The sequence below is a fragment of the Puntigrus tetrazona genome, chromosome 10, assembly GCF_018831695.1.
Source record: "Puntigrus tetrazona isolate hp1 chromosome 10, ASM1883169v1, whole genome shotgun sequence".
Taxonomy (NCBI): domain Eukaryota; kingdom Metazoa; phylum Chordata; class Actinopteri; order Cypriniformes; family Cyprinidae; genus Puntigrus; species Puntigrus tetrazona.
The window spans coordinates 14568216-14590095 of NC_056708.1; the positions used below are offsets into that span (position 1 = coordinate 14568216).

General features: G+C 38.6%; 1 protein-coding gene across 3 annotated transcripts; it reads right to left on the minus strand.

Annotated features, from left to right (window-relative positions):
• Positions 1-114: 114 nt before the first annotated feature.
• vwa3a (von Willebrand factor A domain containing 3A) lies at positions 115-21684 on the minus strand. 3 transcript variants are annotated; one of them, XM_043250015.1, is made up of 31 exons: positions 21472-21680; positions 20001-20092; positions 18764-18844; positions 18620-18674; positions 18434-18535; positions 18224-18330; positions 16344-16469; positions 15710-15809; positions 15564-15626; positions 14843-14956; positions 13527-13665; positions 13148-13251; positions 12984-13064; positions 12206-12303; positions 10790-10909; positions 9165-9239; positions 8349-8490; positions 6873-7065; positions 6484-6554; positions 5305-5451; positions 4634-4712; positions 4008-4112; positions 3790-3887; positions 3493-3645; positions 3294-3402; positions 2920-3064; positions 2104-2248; positions 1598-1749; positions 1146-1263; positions 906-1003; positions 115-806 (listed from the first exon to the last, which is right to left on the minus strand). In XM_043250015.1, the coding sequence occupies exons 2-31, from the start codon at positions 20084-20086 to the stop codon at positions 767-769; spliced, it is 3246 nt and encodes a 1081-aa protein (XP_043105950.1). In that variant the 5' UTR covers positions 20087-20092; positions 21472-21680; the 3' UTR covers positions 115-766. The 3 variants fall into 3 exon arrangements, 2 of the variants coding, with proteins under 2 accessions (XP_043105950.1, XP_043105951.1); XM_043250016.1 differs by having other exon boundaries at positions 20001-20347; XR_006251888.1 differs by lacking the exons at positions 115-806; positions 906-1003; positions 2104-2248 and having other exon boundaries at positions 21472-21684.
• Positions 21685-21880: the final 196 nt, after the last annotated feature.

Sequence of the window (21880 nt, forward strand, 5' to 3'; positions counted from 1 at the left end):
GAAATCAGCTCATTATATTACTGTATTAATATATATATATATATATATATATATATATATATATATATATATATATATATATATATATATATATATATATGTACTTCTAACGCTCATTTTAAATAAAATGCTACAGAACAATATATTGAATACATTATATGTATACTGGTTTATGTCCCAAATATGATAATACCATATCATGATACTTTTTGTGGTGTTTTGTTTTATGTGTAGTGACCGTAGAAAATACCATGGTATCTTTGGAAACAGAGTATTAAAACAAAATATATAAATGAAAGAGGTGTTACGATCCAGGGCTCCCCCTGCTTGCCACCCTCCCACCTTGCAGGCTTTGCCCTTCTAGCTTCACGGCGTGCCCTGGGGGTCCCGGACACTAAAATAACCCATCCAACCACAATCTAAACTGAACTAAAGTATTCAGTCCCCTAGACACCCAGGGCGTGCTTGTGAAAACCAGGAACCTGAATGTAACCAGCTCTACCCTCGAGAAGAAATGTCCGATATTTATAGCCAGACTCAATGACAAGAGTCTCATTTGAGCGTTCGAAATATTTGTTTAATATTCAAAATATTTAGAAATACTGTTTACCCTGTAAGAACAGAAAATAGTTTTTTTTTTAAAGAAGAAATGCATACATTAGGTTAAACAGAAAAAGCGTAAGCTTCATGCAGGCCTTAGACAGAGAAGGTTGATTTTCAAAAAAAATATAGCTGTCATGGTTTGAAGAAACGTGGAGATCAATGTCTACATTCCCTCCCGGCTCCTCGACTCCAAAATAGTTTCCCTACGAAAACAAAACGCGAATCACCATATTAAAAAAAAAATCTACAATAACGCCAATTATTATTCTACGACTGAATGAGCGCGCAAGGAAGTCACAAACCGAAAAGCTTTAGCTTGTTTCTGGAACGACCTCAGCTTCTCAATCTCTTCTGATAGCTTCTTAAGATCGTCTCCCTCAAATTTCGGAAGCGCTGGGTCCTTTGATTCAGTACAAAGAAGAATCAGTATCAGAATCATTTCATAAGAATCAGCAGAAATGCATTTGAACGCGTTGAAAACTATTCAACGTAATCCCCACGCACTGTAATTATATTTAAGATATGTTTTAAAATCCACATACCGCGCTGCACGGATCAGACAGGAGTTTTCTGATAAGAGCTGTATCTGTGTTTTCTGGAGCCTGATGGAACCGTCCACCTGTTTTATGAGCCAGACTCTTCAGAAACTCAATGCATGCTCTGTTAAAAATGAATGATAAATAGTTTTTATAATCACTCTACTGCACGTACTGTAACATATACTTTTATTGCAACTTGCGTTATTAATGTAAGACACGTAAAGTAAGAGTTGTTCATATCGCATTATGAGCTGGCTGATAAAGTAACATTATGAGCTGGTTGATAGATGAGGACTTTGCTACAAAGTTATTAAACATATAACAATATGTTGCTAAAACTACATTTTCTGGGACTTGGGCCAGATGATAAAATCCCCAGAATAAATACATGCAAATCTTGACCAAGGATCAATACAAATGTCCACATTCATATGCATTGCAGCGTCAGAGTCGACCTGTCATGGCAGTTGACTGCAACGGTGTGGACGGTGAAGTCCTTCTCTTTCCTCAGTGACTCGATCTCTGTCAGTACCAGACTGTGGCTGGAGTCACATCTCCCGTCAGTGATCAGATACAAACCCACGGCATCTTCAAAACCACAGCCAGTCTGGAGCAAAGACACAGTCACACAGAGAACAGAACCAAAAGGCACTTCACTTCAGTTTAGTTCAATAACAGTATACGGAAAAACAAATGAACCAATGATATGAGATACTGTCATTGCACAAAAATCTGACCATGCAATGCTGCAACTGACCAATCATTATCAGGTTTTCCAATAAGTTGTGTAATAATCATAAGAACCAGCTTGTGGGGTAAGGCTGATTGGCTGTCAATGTTGGTATCGTTCATCAGTCTATATAAATTTGCTCTGGTTCCAATGATATTGTTTCTCTGTGCCTTTATCGTTATATATAATGATATGTAATGAAGTCAACATGTGAAGTGTTGTGACAAGCACCTGCAGTGCTTGTAGTGTGGAGGAAGCTCCGTGAGTGCTGAGCTGATTCAACCACTGCACTGCCTCCACACACAGCTCCTCTGTGGACTCAACCAACTCCGGCTGCCACATCCGCACCTCTCTAGAGAACGCCAGCATATTAAACCTGACACACACACACACAAATCAGTCAAATTCAGCACGTCACAAACCATGCAGTCTCAGCCTCTGACGTCACGTCCACGTTTAACGCAGAAGGCACACAAAAATAGAAATACTTCAGAAGTTTCAAAGTCGTTGTTGAATTGGTTGAATTATAAAGGAGACATGTGTCGCGTTCTTTAACGTTCCACCTGGAAACAAAGATGGCATGACGCCAAACTCACTAACGAAGAAAGCCGTCATGTTTATAACTGCGACGACGATCACTTATCAGGAACAAACAAACGCTGGTTTTTCACAATTGTGTGAAATATTGCGGAATAGAATTTTTAAATATGAGAGTTTTACACACTGGTCTGTTATTGGGGCGACACTTCCGATTCCCAAAACACGATACAGAACAAAACGAATTTTGATTGGTTGTTTGACATGTCGGTCAAATGGCCTCATGGGTGGGCCTTGGCCAATGAAAGCTGTCATAAATTCACAAGACTACACAAGACTACAAATCATGCCACAGATCAAAAGCAACAGCCAACGATATCGTTCATTCGTCATTCTGGAAATACAGCCACATTTCTTCATCCTACAGATATGGTGTGAGTTTTTGGCCAGTTTGGGCAATCAGTGGAAGATAGATTTTAATATCTTCCTCTGCAGCAAATAAGAGTTTACCTCACGCTGTTGGCATGCAGCTGATCCCAGATCAGTAACTTCAGCTCCTTCTGGAGCTCGGAAAGGCAGGGAGCCATAGATCCAGACACATCCAGCAGAACACAGACCATCTTCTCCAGCATTGATCCAAACATACGCTTGCTGCCTGCTCACAAACGGAAAGATTCACATGGCAGGAAAATGAGATGAAATAGGATCTCTTCCAAAACCTAGTGAGCTTCCATGCTGCCTGTTTTCTGCTGACTAAAATCTTCATCGTGCTGCCTGCCTTCTGGAACTGCCTTCATCCCCCAAGAATCCTACGAACCCTTAAATAATGCCTGTGCAGGCAGATCGCTAAGTTTCGGCACAGAACCATTTGCGATGTGTTGTACCTGTCAGTAACCACTCCAATCTTTGTATGTAGCGCTGCATCAGTTTCTCAGTCTGAGTGAGGTACTGCTTTAACTCACCAGGAGTCAGATGCAAGTGTTTCACAGTCCCCTATGTGAACATGAAGACATACAGCATACTAAACATGGAGCCAACATGAAAAATCTTATTTTTTTTGTATCGTGAATGCACTGTGCTTACATTGATCTGGACACTAGGGAATATGTCACAGTATTTAGCAGACACGATCTTCTGGACGGATGGCACCAGTTTGTTGTGATGGCAGCATTCAGGTCCAGATATCAGCTTGTGAAGGTCCAACTTCAGATTCTTGATTCCAAACCTTTTCAGCCACTTAAAAAATATAAAAGATAAAACATAAACACTGACTAACTCTTGTTTTAACTCTTGTGTTTAATAGCCATAAGACAGTAGGGCTAAGGATAGAGTGATTTGTATAAAAAACAAACCAGTGGTGCTGGAAATACTGTATAGTACCTGTTTAGTTGAAGAGATGTCTTCATGTTTTAGTAGTTTAATAGTAGTGACAGACTTACGAACACTCTTTGGTTTCGGATATTTCTTGAAGACAACACCTAGATAGGACAATCAACACTATATGACACAATATGAGCCAGGCATCAATACGTGTGTGTCTCACGTGTTCATATTTCTGGCAATGGCAAGAAAAACATGGAAAATCCATTTCTACTTACCCAAGTTGCCATCTTCCATGAAGAAGACAGATTGAGATAAGTTGGTTTTACTCTGATCTGCAGACCTTGACAGCCTTGCTGTTGTGCTGATAACAGCTGACCGGACTATAAAAAAAGACCAACTGAATATTCAGAAAAAAATATGAATGCATCATGAGGCACATAAATAGTCCGGCAAAGGTCATTGCACGCTGAGAATTTTTCACACGTACAAAAAAATAAAATAAATGACCTCACATTGTGTCATTCGCGTTTACACACTGCCTACAAAACGTTTGTCTGTCATTAAAAAAAAGGTTTGATTTTATGTGTTTCGCATCTATAGCAAGCATTTTGATAGGAAAGGATCACAAACACGAAGAAAAAAACGCTGATGAAAATCTCAGGCTAAGTGTGCGATGACCTTTAGAGGCAATCTGAGACAAACATAGACACTGACATGCTTTCAGAATCTGACACGGACAGAATGAGTCACTTGGAGCAATATAAAGCAACAGTACATGGTATCATGTAAATAAGTATACATTTAGAGCTTAAATTAATGCAAACAGTTTGGTTGAATAATAGAGAGCATTTGGTGTATGATCTCTAATAATTATAGTCAGGATGTTGATAAGACTTCACACCTGCTGGGATATCTGCTTTAGAGCTGTTCGGCCTCCAAGCCCAGCCGTTCTGTGCCAATCTGCTCTTCTGCCTGCTTTCCTGTTCACATCATGATGAAAAAGCATTCATTATGAAAACATCTTTCTAATAAATCTTTAAAGGGATAGCTCACCTAAAAAGAACTGTACAACCAGTGTTGAGGAAAGTCACTTTTAAAAGTAATGCATTACAATATTGCGTTACTCTATAAAAAAGTAACTAATTGAGTAACCTAGTTACTTTTTATGGAAAGTAACACATGACGTTACAGAGTTGGGCATGCTTATTTGTTTTTATCTTCTTTTGTGTTCAGCAGGAGATAGAAACAAAGGTTTTGGAATAACATGAGGTTTATAAAATGCTTTAAGTATTTAAGTGTCCTACTGAAAAGATCAATTTAGACCAGCACGCAACTCTGAGATGGTCCACATAGTCTGTCATTTTAAACAAATTCATGTTAAACAGCACTTAAAACAGCTCGTATGAGCCAAACAAACTGATTGGTCACTTTGAGTGTCCGACAGATGGTCTCTTCTTGCTTAAGTTCTAGTTTTGGCTAGAATCAGCTGAACAGGACTTGTTGAAAGGTCTGGTTATGCGAAACTAATCACTGGTAAATTGCTGGTTGTACTAGTGAAGCGAGTGATCTGACCAGTCTAGCAAGGCTGAGTGTTGTGGGTCGAGGAGATGGCCGTTGTGCTCTGCGACTCGAGGTCTGGGGTTTGATGGATGGGTTACTCGTTTCTCCTGAACCTCTGTCAGAGCCCTTCTGGATCAGAGAATCCACTAATTCAGAGCACTGCAGAAAAAAAACATGGATGAAAGTCCAATATATGAAGCATAGTTACTGGATACAAACTTTGCTTGATGTCCTCAATGGAGTTTCAAACCTGAGTTACTACTTAAAGGGATAATAACAGAAAGAGAGGAGGAGATGAGGAGGTGGAGGGATCCTGGAGGAATTGATGGCACAGTTATATCTGCTTATATAGGCTTGTGATAATGATGACTGGATGATTAAGCTGCTCCTGAACCTACGTTTAGACCAGCATTAATCTGATGAAAAATGTTGTCTGAGATTTTATCCACTGGAAAAGAAATTTTGTTTAAGGTGGAGCAAAAAAATACACTACGAAGGAATTTCATCTTAAAAAAATGCACAATAAGCATTTTTGAAAGCTGACCAAAGCTGATTTATTTATTAAGGAAAGAGCAAAAATGTTAAATATTATATCAGTTTATTTCTATTTAAATATATATTTTAAACATTATTTATTCCTGTGCTGCAAAGCTGAATTTTTAGCATCATCACTCCAGTCTTCAGTGTCACGTAATCCTTCAGAAATCAGTCTAAATGATGATTTTTATTATTATTATTATTATTATTATCAATGTTGAAAACTGTTTTTATTCATATTTAATGAACTGAAAGTGACTAGCTCTGACCAGCTGCCATGCCTCAAAACATACCTAACCAGTATATGCTGTATTTTTTGCTATCCTTCTGAATCCAGCATATTTAACCAGCAGCATATCTATTAAGAAGTAAACAGCCTCAGCCATTCACTGATTACACCGCGACTTGACTGAATGGAAGATGACGCAGCAACTTCTTCTAATCTTCAGCAGATCCAGCTGCTTTTGAATGAACACAACACCAAGAACACAAAGTCCTGGATGAACCTTTTCTGAACATCAACAGCCGATCATTTCCTGCAGGTGTGCTTCAAACTTTTCCTCGGGTTCCCATGAATTATTTAGACACCGTGGACACAGGTCACGTACAGGTCATGTGAGAAAAAGGGCCCCGAACGCAGTACTCTGGACTTACCTTCTGAAAATAATTAACGGCCGTCTCCATTTCTTCAATTAGGGCACTGATGTCATCACTCTCCACGATGCCTGCAGGGAAAGACGAGGCAGAGGCTCATATTTTCCACTGCACACACACACACACACACACACACACACACAAACTCAAACACACAAACACAAGACTTCCCATTGTGAGTTCAGGGACCATGTGTTGTACACATGACAGAGACAAAAGCAGCTCAACATCTGAAGTAAAGAGCCGCTTTAGGGACTTTTACACATGACCTCAGAACTGTCTGAACAAGTAAATAAAACTTTTTTGCAGTAGTTCCGTCCTGCCTTCTGCTTCAAACTCATCTTTCCTGAAAAAGTGGGTCAGGTATCAGTCAGACACCCTCCTCTCACCAGTCTCAGTCATCCAGAGGAAGCGTCCGTTGCCTGTGTGCGCCAGGCCGCTCAGAGCCCGTGCGGTTTGGCTGCGGGTGGTGACGCGGGGAGGAGGGCAGCGGGCGGTGTCCTGCTCTCCAGTGAACAGGCACACGTGGAGATTCAGGTTTGCTGCGCTACAGCGCTCAGATACATAAGCAGTGACCGAAACCTGAGGATGAGAGTATGAAAACACATAGTAGCTCGAAGAAGAAAAATGTGATGATACTTCTGTATCAAAATACAGAAACTGCATCTTTTAGATCTGAACAGCAGAGGGCAGCAGTGGCTGGCATGGTCGTATTTGAAGGCATCAACTTGGTTTTATATAGAGCACTAGGAATAAATGATCAATGTAATGATTCAAAAATAATAAAATTAAAATAATATATATTTACAGTGATTAAATGTATTTTCTATTTTAAAAGTATAATTGTTTTAAATTTTATATATATATAGTTAATACAAATAATACAAAAATAAAATATTTAGAGTTTTTATCATGTCAATTAATTTGTCCAATTAAAAATGTATTTATTTTCATGTTTATGTTTGAATAAATCCATACCAAAATAAAAACTTTAGTGCTGTCCAAGACTTGTTTGTCTCTTCAAAAAATTCTGTATTACACCACTGGCTCACTGACGGATCCTCTGTGGTGAATGGGTGCCGTCAAAACAGTTCATAAAAACATCACAATAATCCACAAATAATCCATACCAATCTAATTTATCAGTTAACATTTTGTGAAGTGAAAAGCTGTGTGTTTGTTAAAAAAAACATCATTGAGGCATTTTAACTTGATTTAATCAAATGCTTCTGGCCAAAACCCAAAAGTCCATAATCCAAAATAATAATAAAAAGTCCATTCCCTGTTGTCCTCTCACATCAAAATCTAATGACATATATATTTTTAGAGATGTTTTTGGCTGCTAATATTACTTCCCTAATTCAGATGGGATAAAACATTTACTCGGAAACAATGGTTTGAAGATGACAAATATTTGAACGATAGATATGTTCATTACAAACACACAGCACAGGATGCTAACCGATGGACTAGAGTGGTGTGGATTATTTAGATGTTTTTATCAGCTGATTGGGATTTCATTCTGACGGCACCCATTCACTGCACAGCATCCACTGGTGAGCCAGTGATGTAATGCAAAATTTCTCCAAATCTGTTCCAATGAAGGAGCGAATACATCTACATAATGGATGGCCTATCATGCAAAATTCTTCCACTGGGCTCCATTCGATAGTTCTAATCTCATAACTCCAAAGAGTGGCACCCAATAAACAACAACACAAAAATGCTCCTGTAAACTCCACAAAATGAGTGAATGCCACAAGAAACGTGATGGCCACTAGACCACAAATACGCCTACTGTGCTCTACGTGTGACGGGACCTTGGCTCGCAAGTGATTAAAACGAGCTGTGAGCGTCCAACTAACCATATGTTGATCTGGCATGCCGGTGGTCAGGAGGTACACACCTCCGGTCAGGGACGACTCTTCCTGCGCTTCCTCCTCCAGAGCGTGCCGTAGAGCAGCCAAAGTGTTACGACCCCCGACACACTCCATTGCCTGAATCCACCTGAACACACACACACACACACAATTTATCACCAGACATTTTCCTTCTAGGCTTCAATTATCCTCTAAAACTTGAAAAAAAACAGGCTATATAAGGAAATGCACACAGGCTGCACGGATTTACCATTTTGGGAACTGCCCCTGAACAAAAAATACTAGAATGAAGTAAACAATTGAAATAGAATAGTCCACTTTAGACATTCTAGGATATAACTATCCTGACATGTCAACTAATTTTCATTCATTTAATTTGCAAATACACATCTACTTACTCTCAGAGCAGACTGTTAGGGTAGGTTTAGGGTTAGTAGAATAAGTTGAGGTATACTAGCAAAGTTTCTCACAGTCAGTATGATGTGGAGCCCTCAAAATAAAGTGTTAATAGATGTAGAGAAAACAGTAACATTCTAAAGACTGCTGGTTGATATGTAGTTGCTTACTGTAGAATATCTAATGTAGGCTATCGCAACTAAGTGTTACCGTATTGACTAATAAGTTCAAATTCAGGGACTAATTTCAGGCTATTTTTATTGAGTTTTGCTAAAACTCTCATCTAACAGTGTAGTAGCGATAGCAGACAGCACTAATGGAAGGCCATTAAAAACAGAACGAGGCAGGGAAAATGAAAAAGAGAACAACAGACTGTGAAGTCAAAAGCACATCCTGTCCTCTTACTGCCAAACAGCTTGAAGGTTTTCATGGGTGGAGGGAACCATCTTCTCCTGCCATGGCTTGACATCTGATCCAAAACTGTGATGAACATTGACAAGATCACATACAGTATAGTGAATGTGGCAGCAAACAGGAAATGAACTTTACGCAGATGTCATTCATTCCCACAACGTAGTATTGATCATTGTATTCTTCTACTTTATACTGTACAGTTTAAACAAAGCTCAACAAGGTCAAAGAACAGTAATGATGCTATTAATAACACGACATGTGCGTATGTAAATGTGGCTCCATCGTACAAATTGAGATTAATTAAATAACAGGTAACCGGCTGAGTCATGTGACACGATGAAATGCTCTGGAGTGAAGCCGTGCAGCTGCTCTGAAATATTAAGAGCAGGTATGTGCGCCGCGCTCTCAGGCGAAATCTATTAAGACTTCTATTTATGCCAGACTAAAGTAGATCGCTTATGACTATGCTAAAACAGGAGCAGACAACTGCCGAAGACCGACGATAAATGGTACAGAGGCTTTCGACTTGGCCATTACTGCCTTCATTTCCTCTGGAAACTGTGTGTGATGAAGCAGATATGATGTCTGTTATTAATAAAGGACACCGCCGCTGATTTATGAAAAGCAATTTATGAATGTGATGTGTTTGAACAGGCTTCAGCAAGACCAAATAAAGGTCCCAAATGGGGGGTTTCACAATGACGTCATAGAAGAACCATTCTTGGCTCTACAAAGAACCTCTCAGTGAACAGTTCCAAAAAGAACCGAGTTTTCTTCGTGTGAAGAATTTAATAATATGAATCTAAAAGGAACAGATACCAGTAAAGCGCTATTATTATTAGGAGTTAGTACTGCCATATATATCAGAAACAAAAATGGACTAGGACTTAAAATGGACTTGACACTTTTTAACTATTGCTTGCTGTGTTATCTAGTTCATATATATACATATACTGTATATAGGTCTAATAATTTTTTGAAACTGTTGACTATGTTGCCAGGATCCACCATCGCAGCTTAAATAGGCTGGTCAGATGATGTCAGAATTTTTTCTGCCAATAAAATCTTTGTTTATTTACTTGGTATCTAAATGTGGGATCGACAGCTGGACCACAACTCAACCAGTCCACAGAGAAAAATCTTACAGAATAAGGAATTAATATGCGCTTTGCAAGTAATAATATTCTAGTGATATGCATGCTAATAAGCAACGAGTTCGTGGGAATTGGTAAATAAAATGTTAACAAATATCTTAATTTTTGTTTTGAAGATGAATGAAAGTCTTTGAGTTTTAACGACAAAAAAGGTGAGTAAATAATAAAAGAATATTCACTTTTGGGTGAACTAAATATATATATATATTTTAAGAAATTCTGATTTACATCACGCTTTACATTTATAGAGAGAACGGCACAACTTAAAGCAATTAAACATAAACCGTTAGATTGAAAGGATTTCAGGCAAGCGTGTCCAAACGTTTGTCTGGTATATATCGAGGGTAATCTCAAGATATAAAAGGACTTCTAGAGAGAAAGAGACAGGAGACTTTAGGACTAAATGACAAAGCAGATCACAATCGGTCACACTGTAAATGAGTGTGTGTGATGGTGACCTACGCGATGACATTGAAGCTGTGTTTGTTGGCCAGCTGCTCCTGCAGTAGTATTCGCAGGGCGTGCTGGAGATGGAGCTGGTAGTGGGCGTTCATCCCAGACATGTCCAGAAGAACCTGCACCCTGCATGGAGAAACACAGACAAAAAGCAAGTGAAGCACACGAACACGCTCCACATCCCTGCATCCTCCTGGCCCAGCAAAAACATCAGCGTTAATGGATTTACACCGAAGTTATGGGCTGCAAAACAAAGATCAATATGCACTAATCCTTAAATTTGTCTTACAAGAACAAACATGGTTTGTGCTGACCACAATGCATTTTGTGTGGTGCGTTTTTCAATTACTGGCTGCTGAGATTGTTAAAAACCATTCAAACTATCGAGACAGCGATGCACTCTTCTGTTGTTGTTGTTTAAGGAGTCACAAACTGAGAATTCAAACTTCCCCTGATCTTTTGAAATACTGTATAAGAGGTTATTGTTCTATCAAAATATCCTGTACGTTTCAGAACTCAAAACGTTCTCAGTCTACAAACAGCTTATATTAAAGCCATTCAGACAGTTTGTGGAATGTATGAGTAGAGTGTGAACTATACTTTATGTGAATAGTGTGGCTAAGCCCCGCCTGCATAGAAGAAGATCAACGCCTGCTTCTACATCACTGCCTGTTTGCCCCGCCCCCTGATTTGTGCATGTAGTTGAAATCAAACAGTGTTTGATTTCAACTTCCAGAAAGAGTGGATGAATTTTATTTTTAATGTTTTTAATATTTTTTTAAGTTTGTGTCGGTAAGAACTTGGTCCTTTGTTCATTAATTTACTAACAAGGCATGTTGACTATATTGTCTCCGCCAGTCACAGCACGTAAGTGTGAGTATTTCATTACTTTGACTAATCGATTTAGATGATTGCTTTGTCTTTTAAAAAGATAGTTTGATATGAGCTTTTATACGATTTTAACTTAAATCACAGCAGCGTTCATCTGTGAAGGCTTTAGGCTATCAATCATACACAACTGTTAGCCAATCATAGACTTCCAAGTCAACAATTATTCCTATTCAAACAGAGCATTGACGAGAGGGACAAAAGCGTTACTTTAAAACGGTAATGCAAAAATACTTTATAAGTAAACCTCAGAGAACAGTACAAAATAATATAGGCAGTTCATGACCATTGTTTACTTTAGTGCAATGAATAATCTAGGTACTCAAGTCCTTGAAGAAAGTCAGCCAAGGACTTCAAGTGGAGTTCTAAGTGTCTGTTGACAAAATTGCCATGCTAAAATGTACTTGTTTTTCAGAAGGGATAAGGTATATTGTTCTCTGTGCCATCTACTGTGGCCTAGAGAACATAAATACTTCATACTACTGTGAAGAACTTGCGTTATTGAAATAATGGAAACACATCTACACTTCTCACCTCTGCTCACACACGGTTCCCCATATCTGCTGACTTCCCGTCCTGTTCAGCCACCGAACTCTCCTTTCAAACAGACGCACGGCATCCATGAGTCGCTTCTGCATGAAAGACCAAATAAAGCGAAAAACAGAGAATGCCACAGATTCTAGACTGATGGAGAAAAACATCCATTTAAATGCAATTCTGAACAGCACACGTCCTTAGTCTCTAAAAGAGATGACGGAATTGGTTGTGACAGCTTTCGGTTAGGTAAATAATTCAACATCCAGTAATGTTGAAAGTTCAGATTTGAAGACATGCTTTCGGAGGAACTTTTGAGAGCAGCCTAGCGGCTAATGCAGTCTTCAAGCAGCCATGAAAGGCATGAATGACCAAGTGAAAATATGCTTACTTTAGCGCTGACTTCTGATGGGACATGCCCGCATCAAATACGGTGGAAAGCAACTCACTAATAGCATGAAATTAATAACTTAACACTAAATTGTAGCCACAATTGAACTAAAAAACAAGATAACGGATTAGTTTAATTCAGCCATAATTGACCTAAAAGAAAGAGCAAATGAGGATAAGATTTTTCAATGTGCAAGTTCATCTGTCAGGCTTCAAATTTTAATAATAGGTTTTGTACTCAAAGAGTATCAGCTAGCGATTCACAGATCGCTCTGAAATAGAAGGTAACCTGGTGCTCTTGAAGGTGAAGGTTAGCAAAACAGCTAACATTATTTACAATGTTTTACATGGTTTCTAGTTGGTCTTAAGACGGTTTATAAAAATGTACCTGGTACTTTTGCACTGATGGAAGGTCGACATGCAAATTCTTCATCGTCCCATCATGCCACTCAAACCTTACCATAACCCGCTGCAGACAAACACGGGGAGTTAGTTCAGTAAGTCTGCTGTACAGGTGAACAGATGGGCCTCAAACTGGGACGTGTTGATCACCTTGTGAACCGTAGAGGAAACAGTCTTTCCTAAGATTGGCACAAACGTCTCTTGTGGAGAATAGGCATTACGAGCCAGCAGCTGATACAGATCCAGCTTCTGAGCTGCATGAACACAACTGTTAGCCAAGACTTGCCCAGCATACAGTATACACCGGCAAACAAACAGACACATGTAAATATATTTGTAAGATTTTGTGCTAAATTAATCTGATACTTAAAATAAAATTTAAATAGCAAATGATCATATTTATTTTCTTAAATTCTCATGGATAACTTTTTTTTAATGCCTCCGTTTGTTGAGTATTCGGATTCATTCAGAAATATGCCGTATGTGTCATGCGTTTATAACATTGAAAAGGCATTGACATGGCAGATACCCTTCAGGCCGTGGGTTTTCAGCCATTCGCTGGAGGTGGTTGGTATCGGGCCTGTGGGTTGGATGCACAATGGGGCATTGAGAGAAGAGCTTACAGGACTGAAGTCAGAAAGAGTCAGACTGTGCAAATCTGTGGAGATCTGTGAAGGTACAAACGAGAACTGTATAGCATGTATCACAGCATAAAGCAGTAGAAAAACACTACGTTCCACAAACAAAAAGTGCCATGGCTTGACCATTTTTTTTTAGACATGCACTATAGCAATATGCATTAAACAGTATAACATTAGTAAAGTTAATTAATGCAGCATTAATATTCACCTCTGGAAAAGGAATCACAATGAATTGCATTCAAAATAAATGTAAAACGTTTATTTTAGCTGCAAATAATTATCATTAATTGTTTGACAGTGATACTTTATATGTAATTGCATAAATATATTGTTTTTAAAATATGGTGAAAGTGTGCTGAATGTACTGTACTTATGGTAACTAAAATAAACTTTAAAGTGATTTCAAACTTGTACAGTACATCATGTTTTTAAAGGAAAACTCCAGTTTTTGTTGGAAATAGGCTCATTCTCCAACTCCCCCAGAGTTAATATGTTGAGTAGTACCGTTTTTTAATTCCATTCAGACGATCTCTGGGTCTGGCAATAGCACTTTTAGCATAGCTTAGCACAGATCATTGAATTCAATTAGACCAGTAGCATCGCGTTCTAAAAATTGCACAAAAGTTTAGATATTTTGCATATTTAAAACCTGACTCTCCTGTAGTTATATAGTGTAATTAACACCGGTGGAAAATGAAAAGTCGATCGATATGATTAGGAACTACACTGTCATTCCAGAGTAATAATCAATGAAGCTTGCTTAAATGCTCTATGATAAGCTCTGCTGAAAGTGCTATCGCCAGACCCGGAGATCGGCTGAATGGATTCAAAAACGGTAAAACTCACCTTAAGAACCAAAAGTGGAGTGTTCTTTTAATATGTTTATAATTAGACTTTTGTAATGATTACTTTAAATATGATACCAAATAACTTACACACTAAAGTAATTATAATCAAGCGTATGTCAGTTAACACATTAAAATATGTGTACTTCTTTAAAACACAAAGCATGTTTGTTAATATAGATTAATTTAAATGCACTTTGAGTTTTATTAGAATGTACATTTTTTACAAGTTCGGTTCACTAAATGGGGTCAGTAATGGTATGTATCGCCATTGTATTAAAACTCATCTTTGATAATAACACAGTACTTTTCTATGATTGTCTACAGAAGTATTTCAGTGCAACTGTTTGCTGGATCACCTCTGCGTCTCCCAGTCGACCCTGACGCATGTTCTGAATTTGGGTAAGAACATTGCGAGCTGCTTTAATCTCCGCCCACAGCAAATCTATGTCTGTACTGCCGTCTAATACACCCTGGAGATAAAAGAGTGAAAAAGTGGAACTATTTGAACACTACCAACACACAAAAAAAATTCTCTGAAGGGTCATTAGAAAAAAAATCTAAGCAATTATCATCAGCAATCAAAATTTGCAGGAGCCTCACTAACTTCACTTTGTCTTCAACATTTTTGCTCAGTCACAATTCAATCTAATTTTAACTTTTTAAGCTTTCAGAAACTTCATAAAGACACCATGGAACGAAATGAGTGGCTTATATAAGTCTTTTGAGGACATATAGTGGTTTTTAAATATTCAAGGCTTTTATTCATATATAAACATTGAACAACACACATGCATAGAGCCCATCAAACATCTTAAAAGGCAGTTTAGCCATATTTGTTGGGTTTCACCAGTCAGAAGAATTGATTTGCGTTACTTTTAAGACATTTCTAGAAACTTCCTGAAGCTTGAACTTTCAACGAAGGGACACTAAAATCTCTTGTTTTATTAAAAAGATTGTCATTTGTTTCGAAGTTGAATTAAATGTTTATTTTGGGGCGAACTATCTCTTTAAGTATGAACATGATCCACTTTTGATTAAGTTTTTTGTTAAATAACGGTTTGCTTGAAAAGTGTTTACCATTGCGGCAGAAAACAGGTGATATCGCCCCCCGGAAACTGCCGCCATTTGCTTCACAGTCTCCTATGAAAAGACACATCAATGCAGTGACAATAATGAAAAACATCTCGCTGCGCATTACGTAAAGAGCGGTCTGTGATACTCACAATGGCGTCTGGGCTGCTGCAGTTGTAGGCGACCGCATGAACAGAAGGTGTTCGGTTTTGAATTAAAAAATCACATATAATACCTACTGTCTGATCAGGGCTGAAAATAAAAGAAATAGCCATCGGATAATCATTATAAGGTTACATTACATAATTGCACCACACATGTTCCAAAGTATCTTTCCTTTTCATTTTATCCATGGACGTACGATGAAGAGTCAAGACCCAAATCAAGCCACTGCATTACAACATTGCTTATGCTTCATGGGAATGTGCTGTTGGGCTATTTATATCTCTAAATTGCACTGACTTTTGTCTTTTACGGACAACTATAGCAACCACTTAACAACCTCACAGCTCATAGCGGATCTGTCTTGAAAGCTTCACATGCTATCACTTAAAATCAATTTCTCCATGGAAAAAAAGAGAAGGATTTTACATGCTGTTGCGCTCGAGAGGAAATAGGCCTAGGCTGCCATTTTTAAACCGTCCCCTCAGACATTGCCAATTATAGCACTCAAACTATTTAAAGAAAATGGACTGCGAATGTGTCTAAAAGTGAAGAAAATGAAATGTCCGCTGGCTGGAGTTAAGTTAAGAAACTGTGATTCATCACAGCAAGACAAACTCTCACCGAGAGCCGAGGATGATGAGTAGTGTGTCCAGCTCTGAGCGGGTCAGAGCCCTCTGTAACGCCTGCAGGAGATCACAGCCTCCAGCCGCCCGGAGCTGTGTGACCCACGCACAGCACTCCCTGAGCCTGAGACAGAGAACCTTCAGCAAACTCATTCGTCTTTCGTTACAGGTGGCAGAACTGTAGCTATATTCCAAAAAACTGTGAATTGCTTTCATAGGTATGATCATAAAGAAGCTTCAGACTTTTATTTTTTATTTGTTTCGTCTATATATGGAAGCATGCATCCTCTGCGGAGAACACAATATCATACCTTTTGGTAGCAAATATATATTATGGAAAATTAAGTGAGAAATAATGCTTGTGATGTCATTATTAAAATTGCTTTTTTTTCTCAGAATTGTGAGATATAAAGCCGCAGTTGCAAGTTGTAGTCAGAATTGCGAGACATAAACTCAAAATTGTCCAGAAACATGTGAAGGACATCATCAAAAATGGTCCATCTGCCATCAGGGGTTCAATCTGTATTTCATCAAGTGACGAAAATACTTTTTGTATGCAAAGACGGGACAGTCACAAGCCTCTAAAATATCTAAAATATCTGAAATTGTGTTCCCGAAGACAAAGCATTTATGGGTTTGGAACCTCAAAGGGGGGTGGAGTGACCCTTTAACGTAAATGTTTAATGTTCATCGTCCTAAAGATGGTGGCCACATTGCTACATTGTCGGGACTAGATGAATGAGAAAAAACAAAAATAAAAATCTGTCACTGGGATGGTCCCTTTTAAAAAGTACAGAAGCTTTTACACCACAAAGTTGTAGTGTCTCAGTTCTAGGAAGTAGATAACAGGTTCTTAGAGGACCAATTTCTGCCTAGATGCCTTTTTTTTGTGGCATTTCCAAACATCAACAACCAGTGAATGGAGGACACGAGGTGACTGGAGCTGTTTTCGTTGTGTGTCGTGGGGTTTCATGATGACAGAGATGGAACGTAAACACACAGTTTACACACGAATCTGACTAAATATCCTGCGAAAACGTGCAGGGTTGCGTATCATCAAGGCTGAGAGACAGGTAAATGCCATTATCGCAGTTTTCCATGTTCGTGGAGTAAATATTTTTACATGGCTTTTTAATAAGTGTTTCATATGCTTTTGGCCAATCAGTGTACGCTTACGCCACTGGTAGTTCCTGGAACTGTTTTAGATCCTACTCCGAAGAGCAGGTAGGGTTCATTTAGTTCATCTAAACCTAAAAAAGGTGTAGCTTTAGATGGCCTACTATAGTGTCACTTTTAACTTAGTTCTAAGTTAATGTCAATTCTATTGATATCAATCGTAAGGTCAGTCCCTCTTTGTGTGAGCTGCTGCCCATACAGACTCTTCCAAATGATTCACATGTGAGGCTCTGCTTCAGTCAGGACAGCTGCCTAAGAGCGACTCATTTCGTGTTTCAAGTACAGCTTTCTTGATAAATAATTCATTTTTGAATAACGAGAGGCCAAAAACATTGTTTTAAGTGTGGTTTAGAACCACGGCCTTTATCCTCTCCTCTCATTATCTCATCTCCCCGCGTCCTTTCATCCTCTCTTCTCGTCTCTAGTGATTTCTTGGCATCGAATACAAGTACAAACTGTTCTCACATGTGCCCACTCATCCCTCATGACAAACCGAAAATAAAACAAGCAGTCTCTCTAAACAGACGCTAATGAAAATAACGGCCCGGCAGAGCCGTTTCTGCAACCCGAAGGCCTTATGCGATCGCTGCACATATTTAATTAGCCAGCTCCCCCAAAAAATGATTTTGATTGAATGATGGAGAGCGAAGGGGAAGTGTGTGTGACCTGTGCGGTGGAAACTGGAAAATCGACATCACCCACCTCAGCGGACAGGTATCTTGTGGTTGGTCCCAAAGGCTGCTGACTTCTGAGCCGAAGGACAGAAGGTGCAGATGTTTTTTGAAGCGCAGCTGCTCGTCGATGAGAGTCTTTGAACGTGCGAGTAAAAAGAAACCGTGTTTGAGCAGTGCAATTGATTCAATTAGTAAAACAAAGAGCGCAGTCGAAGCAATGACTCATTTGGGATCCTACTAAGAGCTCTCGCCGTAGATCCGCTAGTCTCTCTGTAGAGCAGTTCGAATCAGACGTGTCAACAAGAACTCCAACGCGGGACCCGTTCACCAAACCAAACACCTGACAGATCAAAGCAAACCGACACGGGACGGTAAAAACTCGGAGCTCAGACCGGATTCATCAAAGATCTCGTCTTCGGTTTACCTTCCTGTTTCCCTGACTGAGCCACCTGATTTGATCATGGTACGTCTCGATGGCACTGCAAAAACATCGCGGTTAAAAAGATCATTTTAGGTTATTGTGTAATGATAATAAAAACTCATGGTGACCGGAGGAGATGATGCTCACGAGTAAAGCTGTTCCTCAAAGTCAGCCAGTGACTCACTGCTGATGAGCATCTGTTCGCTCATCCCGTCTCCTCTTTCAGATCTGACACACACACACACACACACACACACACACACACACAGAAAACACAAATTACAGTCTGGTACTAGCTGGAGAAATCTAATCACAAAAGAACACGTCAGAGTCATATTTCATCAAAAGCAAAAGTAAAAAGGCAATGTTTTGTATAAAGAAAACAACCTATTTTTAGGGCCCAAGCTATTTTTAACCACCGTTGACCTTTTTATGACAATTAAAAACATTTCTCCCACAAACATTTAGTACAGTTTGCACTTAGATTCAACTATAATACAATTATTTGGACATTTAGAGCATTAATGCACTGAATTAAAAGCACTGGTTCCATCAATAGTTTTAATTAGTTTTTTTTAATATACAAATCGTGACTAAATATTTTAACTAATTGATGCATAACCTCATGATAGCTTTTTGGTGTTTTTTATAAGTAGTATATAATTTTTATATGTCATAATTATTATAGTATGGATAAAGAGTGTTGCCAAATATATTTGACAAGAATTTGTGCCAAAATATTACAATATATTCCCATACATTGCAATAATTACACATTTGTAAATATATTCAATTACAATTACACTGCAGTTAAAATGAATTCCTCGCGCTTTAATTACTTAGTGTTGGTCAACATTAAAGTTTGTTTCTTTAAAGCATGGCCAAACATGATGTTTTAAAATGTACTTATAAAAAAAAAAAAAAACGTAAAAAATAAAATAAACATTTACTTGTCGACATTACAAAGTGGATTTTTTGTAAGAAACGTATACAAGTAAAATTTGTTTCATTAATATTAAAATAATGCCCAACAACAGAATAAAAACATATTTCAAAAGGTTGTGTCATTCTTATTGTAAAGGATGCCAAAATTGAATCAAATAATGCTAGGTTTACGATCTGTATTTGTGGTGTGTATTAAATTTAAAAGCATAAAAAAAAAGATTTTTAGCTTGTATTTATTACTCTTTTTTTTTTTCTCAGCGAACAGCAGGTGATTATAAATCCACCTGGTTTCTAAGTCCCAAATTAATTCCCGTGCTTTGAGATGACGTTCTGAACATGCATTGCGAGGGGAGTTGTTGTTAAAGACTAAATCCGATTTGTTATAACGGGAGCGTTCTTAAGTTGACGTTTAGTGAAGACAGTATTTCTGTCTACTTACACACTGTCAGCGTTGCAGAGGGACAGGAGCTGAGAGAGAGACTCCGGCCAGTTCTCTGAGCTCTCACGCACATCAGTGTGATCCATCCTCTTCTGCACATGCACAATATTAACCACTCAGCGGCGTGATCATCCAAGATGTTAGTAGACAGTTCGTTTCTTCAACAGAACAGATTGTGAATGGGTGCCGTCAGAACGAGACATGCAGCTCAAGGTATTAACCGATAGACTGGAGTGGCGTGGATTACTCGGGGTTCATTGCAATGTTTTTTATCAGCTATCATTCTGACGGCACCCATTCACTGCAGAAGATCTGCCGGTGAGCAATGCTGTTTCTTCCAGTCTGTTCTACTGGGAAAAAAAAGTTAGGGCTTGAAGGTGAGTACATTTGTGCAAATTCTTTAAAAATTAATATTATTATTATTAACTGCATGAATAAATTTAGGTGAGCAGGTGGCAGTTACAGTTTCTCCGAAATCCGATGAGATTTCTGTGGAGGACTGATCTCTCATGGTTCACAGTTACTGTTCTCCATTAAAATAAGAAATGAACCGTAAAGAAAGGGCTCTTGAAACTGTTGTATATTTTCACCACAGGTTCCTGTCTTATATGGAGATCTTCCAGGGGCTACAGGTTTTCAGAGTGCTATGAGATAAAGTATTGTAACGAACAAACGATTAAATCTGGGAAGGATTGATTTCATCTGCTATAAGTGAAATGTACCCTTATTACCTAAAGGTTTATACCTGACCTGACCCATAAAAAATGATGTTACTGTAACAGTTACGTTAACCCAGTTGTCATTTCTAAAAGATTTTTCATTTCACCACACGAATGTATCTCAGTACTTTAAAAACCCCCATACGAGAGCGCTTTACTTATTTTGTTTGCTACAATGCGTAAAAACAGGAATATAATATTAAATTAGTAAAGCAAGGTGAAATTAAAACGACTTAAAGTGACAGTAAAGACATCTGTAAACGTTTCCGCATCAAACCAATTGTTTTGAACCCATTATTTAGCAAATAATCAAAAATAGCAAAAAGCACCAATGTTTTCAGCACTGATAATAATAAATGCTTCTTAAGACTAATATAAGACTGATTTCTTAAGGACCACTTGACGCTGCTGAAACTCACCCATCAGCTACATTTTAAAATGAAGTAATATTTAAAAACAGTGCTATATTTCCTCGTTTATGAACAAACAAATCTAGCCTGGGCGAGCACAAGCACCATTTTGTTCGCTAAAGAGGCTTTTAGGTAAGCTCATATCATAGTAGTATATTATGTATTAGCCGTCGTGCCTTAAGCTCATGTATTTAATGACACGTTCACGTAAGTTACCGAAAGAAAAGGAGAAGGAGAAAGCGACTCCGAACGGAGAAGTCGACCTAACTGTGCGGGAACCGTGCCGTTTCGCAGGAGACAACGGTTGCCATGGCGAAGGGTTGCGAGGTTATGAATGTTTACCTTCACAGACTCCGAGCGCTGCTCTGTACAGTGCGTCTTTCATCTCGCGCAGAAATCAGCAAATGTCCTTGTTGGGTTCAAACTCGATAGTGACTGACAGCCGCGCTGTGTTGGGCGTCTCCATAGCAACCGACTCGGCCATTCAGCACGAGAGCAGCTCGCGAGCTCATGTTTACGTTATGCAAAGACGCTTTCATAATCAGCGCTACTTGCTAAGCATCAGCGCAATCATGCTTAAGAGTTTGAATAAAGCTGAGCAGTGAACTTCAATCAGAACAGGTGTGCCATGCATCCATCTATCTATCCATCTATCGTTTTTCACTGTTTCAGTTAACATATATTATAGAACAGTCCCCGGAAGATTACTTATAAAGTGTTATCTATCTTTCAAAGACACACATGATTAAAC

Coding starts and splice junctions, on each gene's coding strand:
- vwa3a (XM_043250015.1), bottom strand. CDS start 20,086: ATGGATCACACTGATGTGCGTGAGAGCTCAGAGAACTGGCCGGAGTCT. Junction 18,845..20,000: donor CTCTGCAACGCTGACAGTGT/GTAAGTAGACAG, acceptor TGTGTGTGTCAG/ATCTGAAAGAGGAGACGGGA. Junction 14,957..15,563: donor ACCTGTTTTCTGCCGCAATG/GTAAACACTTTT, acceptor TTTTATCTCCAG/GGTGTATTAGACGGCAGTAC.